This window comes from Ascidiella aspersa, chromosome 7 (genome assembly GCF_963924565.1).
Source record: "Ascidiella aspersa chromosome 7, kaAscAspe10.2, whole genome shotgun sequence".
In the NCBI taxonomy this organism is placed as follows: domain Eukaryota; kingdom Metazoa; phylum Chordata; class Ascidiacea; order Phlebobranchia; family Ascidiidae; genus Ascidiella; species Ascidiella aspersa.
The window spans coordinates 11,938,886-11,948,673 of NC_139453.1; the positions used below are offsets into that span (position 1 = coordinate 11,938,886).

General features: G+C 35.6%; 2 protein-coding genes across 2 annotated transcripts; both read right to left on the reverse strand.

Moving 5' to 3' along the window:
• Positions 1 to 252: 252 nt before the first annotated feature.
• LOC146137825 (uncharacterized) lies at positions 253 to 4,813 on the reverse strand. Its single transcript, XM_083394299.1, has 5 exons — positions 4,683 to 4,813; positions 3,885 to 3,933; positions 3,499 to 3,615; positions 2,992 to 3,104; positions 253 to 692 (listed from the first exon to the last, which is right to left on the reverse strand). Exons 1-5 carry the CDS (start codon positions 4,749 to 4,751, stop codon positions 486 to 488), a joined length of 555 nt encoding a protein of 184 aa, XP_083250425.1. The 5' UTR covers positions 4,752 to 4,813; the 3' UTR covers positions 253 to 485.
• Positions 4,814 to 6,497: 1,684 nt separating this feature from the next.
• Positions 6,498 to 8,837, reverse strand: LOC146137826 (uncharacterized). The gene is made up of 5 exons (XM_083394320.1): positions 8,752 to 8,837; positions 8,377 to 8,425; positions 8,054 to 8,161; positions 7,639 to 7,742; positions 6,498 to 6,790 (listed from the first exon to the last, which is right to left on the reverse strand). The coding sequence occupies exons 1-5, from the start codon at positions 8,818 to 8,820 to the stop codon at positions 6,602 to 6,604; spliced, it is 519 nt and encodes a 172-aa protein (XP_083250446.1). The 5' UTR covers positions 8,821 to 8,837; the 3' UTR covers positions 6,498 to 6,601.
• Positions 8,838 to 9,788: the final 951 nt, after the last annotated feature.

The window sequence follows — 9,788 nt, forward strand, 5'->3', positions numbered from 1 at the left end:
ATAAAAATATCATTCCGGTAAGCACCAAAATGTTAGAATTTTCGCTGTTTCGTGGTGTTACCAAAAGTACACTACAGAATATAGCACAATATAGTTGCTGTTAATGAGTATAACTAAAAAATTGGAAGGTATGCTAAAACGTAAGAGGTAAATGTTTTGATAACGAAATTAAAATATCACACATTGCATTTAGCCGTCGTTACGTTAACGATGAGCAAAATAAATACAAGCGCTAAAAGCACCCTTCTTCTAAAACACCAGTCTATAGTAAACCTCACAAATATTATTTTTTTACCACAAAGTCACCTGGTACCATGAATGACGTCATGGCAAAAATATGTACGATATAAGATCTGAAAAGTTGGGATTTGGTACTGTACAAATTGCACTAAACACAGTGAAATATTATGCGAACAAACATATTTTTTATTTCAAAATTATAATTTATTTTTCAGTGGAAAAAATGTAACGTGTTAAACATCTCCTCACAAGGGCACATAAATCGTTGGTGCGTTCGTCGCTCCACCAGTTGCTTGGTAGTTTTGTGGCATGGCGTACAAAAGGCCGCTGAGCAGCTCCTTGTTTTCGTCAGACGTTCCCCCTTTTGTTACTTGGTCATAGGACGGAGGAGTTGGCTCGCCGTTGTTCGGCCGAACTTGGCCATGTCTTTGGCGCGCTGTGGAACGCTCAACCTGTTGTATATAATAGTACTTAAAAGCAGGGCTGCGGAGTCGGTTAAAAAACCCGAGTCCGACTCTGGCCAAAAAAATAAACCCGAGCCCGAGTCCCGAGTCCGACTCCGGCCAAATGTAAAGATCCCGAGTCCAGCTCTGACTCTACAGTAGGCCTACCATATGTCCTCTTTTAGGAGGATTTGTCCTCTTTTCTCAAGAAAACTAAATGATCCTTCGAGGACGCTCAAAAATGTCCAAATGTCCGTTTTTTTCGCATTTTGAGTTAGTTGCTCATACTTTTTTTTTGCTCTAGCTCTAAGTTAATATTTAATTTTTGCAATGATTCCAATGGTTTCGCTGTGTTGTACACCACTCCTACAGCGCTGTACAAACTCTGTTTTTGCCAACTTTAACATTAAAACGGCAAAACATTTTCGCGCCCTGCGCGAATCTCTTCTACTTAGATGTTAACTTTTTTTAGCACAAAATCTCTTTGAGTGCCATAGCATGTTTCCATATCATTGAAGGTATAACGGCCCTATTTAAAATTTTGCTAACTTATAGATAAACGATAAATTTTTGCTAACTTATAGATAAACAGGCTAGCAACAGGGGACTCAAACTTTAATTTTTGCGCTTACATTTTTATTTGCGCTGACATCGCAGCCTTAGAACTGTGGAGTGAATGCCCTCACGACACGTTGGTCAAAATCATCTCGTGCACGAGCAATTTATTGTGTGTCCAATGCTAAAAGCCTCCTGAATTTACAGTTTATCGCCAATTGAACCAAATTTTTTTCGCGATCGCGCTTTTTTTTTCAAGTTGTCTCAGTGATATTTAATTAAAAATGCCGAAGTGCTTTTCGTAGAGAGGGGGGTGCAAGGCATGGGAAAATTACCAAGGGGGACACGGCTGAAAAAGATTAAGAACCACTTGTCTATGGCATCAGGTGGTTCTCAGAAGACGCTTTCTTTAAATTTAGACAACAATAAAGCAAAATATAAGCTATACATTATAATGCTGAAAAGAAAACTCTGTTTACTGATGAGCTACGCCAGAAGTATCCGTGTTTCAAAAAAGGACGTGTTAATTTCGAAGCTGATTGCAATACTTGGATATGTCACGTTTTTCTCAAACGTAACAATCCTACTTTCGTTTTACTTGCAGGCAAGAAAATGTCCTCTTTTAAGGTGCTGAAAATATGGTAGCCCTACTCCACAGCCTGTATTTTACATATTTACGTAACTAAATTAAGGTGGATTTTTTGCAATCCACTCATATTGATGTCATAATTGATCCACCCGCATTACATGGTTAAAAAATATTTCACCATTTGCTATTACACTTTTACAACTTACATTTTGCCGCCCTAACAGTTTTAAAAGTTGATACTGCGCATGCGCACGTCGGACTCGGGACTCGGGTAGTTTTACGTGGTCTTACCCGAGTCCGAGTTCGACTCCGGCAAAACAAACCGACTCCGTCGAGTCCCGAGTCCCGAGTCCCGGGTCCCGAGTTCGACTCCGACTCCGCAGCCCTGGCCCAAACATGTCAGTACAAATAAGAATTACGCATGCATTCCGAAAAATAAAGACGGGTTAAAGCATGGGGTCGGAAATCTACCGCCCGCCAATTTGAACCGTCCCTACAGCCTCCTCTTTAACAAACTGCGCAGGAGGAACCTTCACTTGATTTTCAAGTATTTTTACAAATGTAAAAATATCCACTAGCTTTCTTACCTTTATTAAGGGATATTTCAGGCTAAAGGCGCTGTGGCTAACGGAACTTTTATCAATGAAAGTTTTGCCAACAGAATTTATTTTTAGCGCGCTTCGCACGAATTGCTTCTTTTAAATATGAACGTACAACTTTAAGAGTTTTTATCAAAAGTTTTGTATTACAACCTTTTGTTGTGATTACAGATGACACCCTTCGAACTCAAACTTTAAACCAAAGAACGCCTTTTCACGCGTGGCGCTCTTACCACATCACCTTCGTGTTTTTAAATGCAATATTAGGTATACGCGTATAGTCTGGAATAAAACATTGGTGAATGCGAAAATTTATTTTTGCAGATGACGTTTGCTTGCGAAAAAAAATAATAATGCCAAATTTTATGAGGAATTTAACATTTTTCTGTGGCGCAGTGCGAAAAACGTTGTTTTAGGAAACACTGCTAACTGTGTTGTGGCATACGCTGCTAAGAAAGCCATAATTTTTGGTCATAAACCTCAGTGAAAATTACCGAGTTTAAGTATTCCTCAAAATGTATTTGGGTCTATATTGGTCACAGTTATTCTCAGGTTAGTATCGTACCACTGCTTCTATGTTTCTGTCTTCAGCATCTTGACGTCTTGTTCTGTAACATCGTATGCACCACAAGATAATTGCCAGCACCACGAGAGCAATCAATGGCACAAGGACGATAACTAAAAGTAAATCTTTGAGATTATACAAAAAAAATGAAAGCAAAAGAGAAAATGGTCGACTATGTTGCTGATTGCTCTTTACAAGCATTACTTTCCAACCCATTGTTTTATCAGAATAAAATCGTACAGTCTGAAGTTTTAACACACCAAGTGTCTTTCGATTTTGCTTAAACATTTAAAATTAAGTAGCAATTGTTAACTGAGATGTGCTGTGGATTTTTTCAAGCTAGTTTTGCCATTTGTCTGTTTTTAGATTTTAATGTCTAACTTTTAACATTGCCACCAAGTTTATTTATGTTTGATTGGCAGCTTGACCATAAGGTATTTTCCCTATCCGTGTGCTATTTTTGGTACTCTTTGGAGTTTTGTAACAAAATATTCAAAAACAACGTACGCCAAGCATTGTCGTCCGAGGGATGGTACGGTGGCGTCGGTTCATACTTGTAGCAACACTTTGCATATGTATGGTTGCTTTGTAAGTCACAACAGTATCCTTGCATTTCACCGTCGTCTGTAATATTTATAAGTAAGCAAATACACTGATTCGCTAGTTTTTAGGCAAAAATAGCTGTTAATTTTTGTTTTATTTTTTAAAGGACAAAAATTTTTTTTATAAAAAGTTTAGAAATTTATAAAAAGCACCAACTTGTAGAAAAAAAGTATTACTTAAACATTCTATTTCTGATTGTTTTCATATGAAGTTTTAAAAATGGTTAGCACTTTGCTGATGTAGTCAATGTAGTTTTGTGTTTATAAAATATATAATAGGCCTATACATACCGAAACAAATGAAAAAATTCAAATAGCCGATGTTGCAGCTTTCATACGCCTACACAAAACATTTTGTTGAGTACGATATTTAAAGTTATGTAACCAACGCAATAAAATGATTAATCTATGTCAGTGTTCAGCAAACTGTGGGCCGCGGCCCCAAATGTTGACGTTTCAGCATTTTTGTTAGCCCTATCTAGTTGTGGACTAATAAACCGTATAACTTATTATGTGTTAAATTAGACTACAAATGGCGCTATTTATTGAAATCTGCTTTGTGTGCCTGCATCCTTTTAATTAAAGTTTTCAACAATTAACGTTACGTCATTACATAGTTTTTCTATATACCACCCAAACAAAAATCCTAAATCAGGTCCTGTTTTCATAATGGTTTTACGTAGTAGGCATTCAATAGCTTTTGAAGTGTATTTTGAGGCGCGACAAAAAGTTTGCCTAGCGCTGATCTATATGTAAAAAGTCGTTAGTTAACTTACAATCAGTACTGTTTAAAGTTAATCGCCTATACAAACTATTTACAATCTTATTTAGGAAAATCACTAATTTTGTTTCCGAAGTGGACGACTGGGGCTGTTCGAAAGAATGTTTTTAACGATATATTTCAACTAATATTTATGAAATTATTTTAACAATAATTTAAAGATAATTTATCTCCAATTAAATTAAGCCTAACTGACTTTGTTGTTAATAATACTGTTTGTAAAAATTAACTCGAAAATGGTTTGACAAATCCCCAACTCGAAAATGGTTGACAATCCCCTAACAGTTTTCTAATGCAATAGTACTAACCTCAGCCAAAGCTATCAAGAACGACATAGTTATCGTAACAAGAAATCCTCTTCGACAAGAACCTTCCATTTCCTCTTTTGACCAGCTTCTTAAAAATAAAGGCTTTACAAACCTAGGCAATATAACTTTTAGCTAACATCTCTCGTTAAAATCAGGCATATATAAGCCTACAACACCAAGTAGTAGTTCGTGCTTGTGTCTTGTGACTCACGTCATTTGTATCACGTGAACAACCGCAATGCTCGCGAATTCGCATATATTGGTCAAGTGATTAGTCAAATTGTTGGTTTGGAAAGCAATCATGACACCACACATATCTAGTTTGGCCTAAGTATTGTCGTTTCTTTACCTACGTCGTTTGTAAGTCAGTTGTTCACAGATGTTTATTAAACTATCCCGCTTGACTGCTGTGAATTTGGGCAAGAGAGTTTTGTAGGTATAGGCTAATTATTAATGGACTTGTGGCATTGGTTCTGCAAGCGCAAACAATGTGCCTCATGGCGGCAAAATGCGTTGAATTATAATAGTGTGCCATGTAAGGCTCAAGGAAACCGGGGGATTTTTGTGATACCATTTGAGAACAGTAGATGACTGTTCACGAATTCGTACCTAATTCGTTATCAAAATGACATATATTGACATAATTCAGTAATTCAACTAAAGCCGGAAAGTCTGGCGAATGTTACCATTCACAACATACGTCTTGACGATTCAAGTTCCGTTTACAGAATACGAGCATACTTTTGGCTTTAGTAACCATTTACTTTTACAAAGTAATCCAAATAAATAGTGAAATATTTTTGCGGCATGACAACTAATTTACACTAAATTAATGAAAAAAATTTCATTTTTACTAAATTTCGTGTATAGAAATTGTTTTTTGTATTCAAATTAAGAATTTGGCAAATAAATAGCTTATGGCGGTTAAGAGTTTTACAGTAAAAAAGTTTTTGCTGTGAAAGTTCGTATACGCAACTGGTTGTGAATAGTTAAACTTCATTCAATCAAAAACAAACTTTCACTGGTTCTTAAAAATTTATACGCAAATAAACAAATTTCCCTAACCGAGAGACGCTCTGCCATCTTTTTCGTTCACATTAAGTTGAAAAATCTAAACAACCAGTCTTCATTTGAAAATAAACATATTTTATTTAACGATAATATGCCTAATAAACAATTTAACGATATGACGTACGAGAAAAATTGGAACTTAAATAGCAAATATACTCCATTCCAACAATTAAGGTTCCCGAAATGAAATGTAAAGTATACCAGGTAAGATTTCGTTTGCACCAATAACTAAATATAAGCTTGTAAAACTTCAGTTAAGAAGTAAAATAGTTTAATTGCGTGACCACCGCCATTCACTATAAAACTATCACCAAATGGACAGATTACCTGGATGGATGAAATATTGCCGGACATTTTTTTTTTACTTTTTTCAAATAGGGTCCCATACCATGTAGCACCAAGCAATGCCTGTTTTATCGTATAATGTGGCCAGAAATTTATGTTTATTTTCCTAGTGGTAACGCAAAGCTTATGCAAAATTGAAAACCTGCAAAATCAAAACTGTGGCAAAACTAAAACTTGGTTAAAATAACGTGAAGTTTTACGGCGCACAACAATTCTTATGGAAGCAATTAACTGGCCATTCCTGGTTATTCTCGTGATTACATAACACAGCGTTTGCTCTACTATTGACTTAAGGTCTGAGATTTTGTTGTTGAAAGCAATAAGGAATTTCGACATAATTCCAAACGTAAATCTTTCAAACGAGAAAACCCCAATCAGTATCGGTCTATACTCTTTACAATTCGTGAAATTGCAATGTTCAACAGGGTTTCTAGACGTTACGGAAGTAATAGAAAGTAATCGAATTCGAAAATATTGTTTTGAGATGCACGAAAACCCATGTGCTATTCACCAATTGCTTGGTAATTCGGGGGCATTGCGTACAAATAGTCGCCGAGCAGCTCCTTGTACTCTTCAGACGTCCCCTCTCCTGTCACTTGGTCGTAAGACGGAGGAGCTGTCTCTAGGTTGTTGGACCGAACTTGGCCCTGCCTCGGGCGCAATTGTGCCTGTCGCGTTGTGGAACGCTGCACCTAGGATAACAAAACCGAAAAGCTAAAAAAGCAGATTGACCTTATTATCTTATGATTTGGTTTATGGCTACTTTTACTGTATTACGACTTTCATTCTGTGAAAGAATATACCGGTACACGAATAAAAACCACTTGTTTAACTGAAACCCGTTCTGAAAATGACAGTGTTGTAAGCATAAACATGCATGTTGAAATGACTAGGTTAAGTCATTTGCAAAACGATTCATTGATAAAAAATAAAATGTTTCCATATTGTTAAATTGTTAAACTTGTCCGATTATATAAGTAAAAACTCACCACCCCCCTCTGCCCAAACAAAACAACAACAAAACACATATAACAAGCTAATTGCTTCAAGCGGAACAAACAATAAAATCTAATTTTCTAAAAAAATGTCCAACTCAATCCCTTTGATTCCATGACTTAAGTCCAAGTCAAGTTACTTGTCCAAAAGTTGAGTTAAGTCACGTCATTTTACCGAAACAATTGTGAAGTCAAAATCATTTGAAAACAGTGACTTACTCTAGCTTGAATTAGTCGTTGACTCAACCAATCACGTCACTGGAAAATAACCAACAACCAACAAACCATAGGAACACATAAAATACGTTTTTAACTTTAAATGTAACATTTCGCTGAAAATGTAAGGTTTCACTTTCTGTAGTGTACTCATTCACTAATATTCGGCTCGTTAAAACTTTTTACAAGTAGCAAACAATAAAGAAAAAAATACTTTTGTCGTTCGCACAATAGGCCTATACTTATGCAGTTATACTACTCGAAATGAATCATGACTTTTTTTTCGGCACGTATTTATGTCTATTACCTATGCTCTATTAGTATCTTACCACTGCTTCTATGTTTCTGTCTTCAGCTCTTGTTCTATAGCAGCGTATGCACCACCAGATAATTGCCAGCACCACGAGAATAATCAAGGCCACCAGTGCGCTAACTAAAAATAACAGTATAGAATTAGACCTAAGAAATAAAAAAAATATATTAGAGAAATAGTCGACTATAAATTTTATAAGAATTCAGTCCGTTTATCGCTATTTTTAACAGGTTGAAAATCTACTGTGTGGTCCAGATATTATCCTGTTGTTAGCATCTTACCGTGGATTTTAGCCTAGTGTGATATATTTTACTTATATATGTCATATATGAATAACCCGTTGTAAACTGTACAAAGACTTTTTCAAGCCTGTTATGTCATGATTGTCATCCTACGATTAATATAGGACCAATCTTTCGAAAACAACTTACCCCAATCATTGTTGTCTGGTGGCTGGTACGGTACATCTCTGTAGCAACACTTTTTATATGTGTTGTCGCTTTGCAAGTCGCAACAGTATCCTTGCATTCCAACGTCGTCTGTAATATATTAAACAAATGCGTTGTTTTTTTATAAAAAAACAAAAACAGCAGCCATCAAAAATTTTATTCACTTTAGTCAAAAGTGTAGTTCATAAAAGCACCTATTTCTAAAACAAATCTATCAAATAAATCTTCTATTCTGTTTGTTTTTTATATAAATCTCTCCTAAAAGATTTGTAATTGTTGCTATGTTGTGAATATAATATACATACCAAAACAAATGAAAAAATTCCAATATCCGACGTTGCAGTTTTCAAATGCCTAAATAGGAGCACGGTCGTTATTTTTTATGTTATGTAACCAACGCAATAAAACAACCGACCTTGCAAACAGTTTATTTAGCGCTAGAAAAGTATAATTATTTGTTTTTCGTGTGCCTTATTTTGTTTTTGAAATGGACGACAGGGAGGTTGCCAAAAATGTTTTAAAATAGTTTTTACTAACGATAGTTTATAAAAAGTACAACCCTACTTTTATACTAAGCCAAACTGGATTGTTATTACCTTGGTGAATAATATTAATAAAACTTTTATATAAGAGAGATTGGCCACCCCTGGCCTTCAGTTTTCAAATACAATAATACTAACCTCTGTCAGAACTAACAAGAACGACATAGTTATCGTTACAAGTAATCCGTTTTTACAAAAACCTTCCATTTTCTCCGTTGGGCAGGTTCTCAAATATAAAGGCTTTAGAAAATTGCGCAGAACTAAGTTTTGGTAAGTTTTCACCGGAACAATCATCCATATTTGAGCTTACAATGCAGGTCGCAGTTTGTGTTTGTGTCTTGTGACATACGTCATTGCGTCACGTGATGAACCGAATGCTCACAAATCTTACAACTACTGGTCAAGTGATCAGTTAACTTGTTGGTTTGGAAAGCATTCGTGATACCCAAACTATCTAATCTGCCCTAAATATTATCATATCTTTGCCTAATACTTTTTAAAGCCGGTTGCCTCACAGATATTAATTAATCTATACCGCTTGACTGCTGGGAATTTAGGCAAGAGAGTTTTGTAGGCAATTATTAATGGAAATGTGGCTTGATACTGCAAGCACAAACAATGCGCCCATATAGGCTGCAAATGTTGATGTTTAATTAATGGTTCGTTAGGCCTATAAAAGGCTGAGGTCAATCAGGGGACCTTTGGATACCATTAAAGCGACATAGAACAATTGTTAACCCCTTTCTATATCATTTGTTTTCAAATGACATATATTGACACAATGTGATAGCCTACTTCAACTAAAAAGCCAGGCGAACTTTACCATTTGCAACAGGCATTTTACTGGTCAAATTCTGATTACTTGCCAGGGGTTTGGTAGGTACAGCTTCATACTACTCATTTCAGTAAACGATCTGAACAGCCTTTATTTTAATTTTAGCAAATAACCAACATGAGTTTTGAACAATTCTGTAGTGTCTAATGAGTTCGTTAAATTAGTCATTTTTTTACAAGAATGCCACAACGGAAACAAATATTTTGAAAGAACCTTAACCAAACCCGAATCTGTAAAGAAAGAGGTTCACTCTCTATTTTACAGAGTCAACTTATGCTAGAGTCAACTTCTTTTATGTTTGTTAAATAAAACGTTAATTTTTCATTTTTCATATATTTAA

Excerpts from the sequence above, each read along its gene's own strand:
- LOC146137825 (XM_083394299.1), bottom strand. The coding sequence starts at position 4,751 with ATGGAAGGTTCTTGTCGAAGAGGATTTCTTGTTACGATAACTATGTCG. Across the intron at positions 3,934-4,682 it reads TCTTGATAGCTTTGGCTGAG|GCGTATGAAAGCTGCAACAT; the intron begins GTTAGTACTATT and ends TGTTTTGTGTAG. Across the intron at positions 3,616-3,884 it reads GAATTTTTTCATTTGTTTCG|ACGACGGTGAAATGCAAGGA; the intron begins GTATGTATAGGC and ends TAAATATTACAG.
- LOC146137826 (XM_083394320.1), bottom strand. The coding sequence starts at position 8,820 with ATGGAAGGTTTTTGTAAAAACGGATTACTTGTAACGATAACTATGTCG. Across the intron at positions 8,162-8,376 it reads GAATTTTTTCATTTGTTTTG|ACGACGTTGGAATGCAAGGA; the intron begins GTATGTATATTA and ends AATATATTACAG. Across the intron at positions 6,791-7,638 it reads ACAGAAACATAGAAGCAGTG|GTGCAGCGTTCCACAACGCG; the intron begins GTAAGATACTAA and ends TTGTTATCCTAG.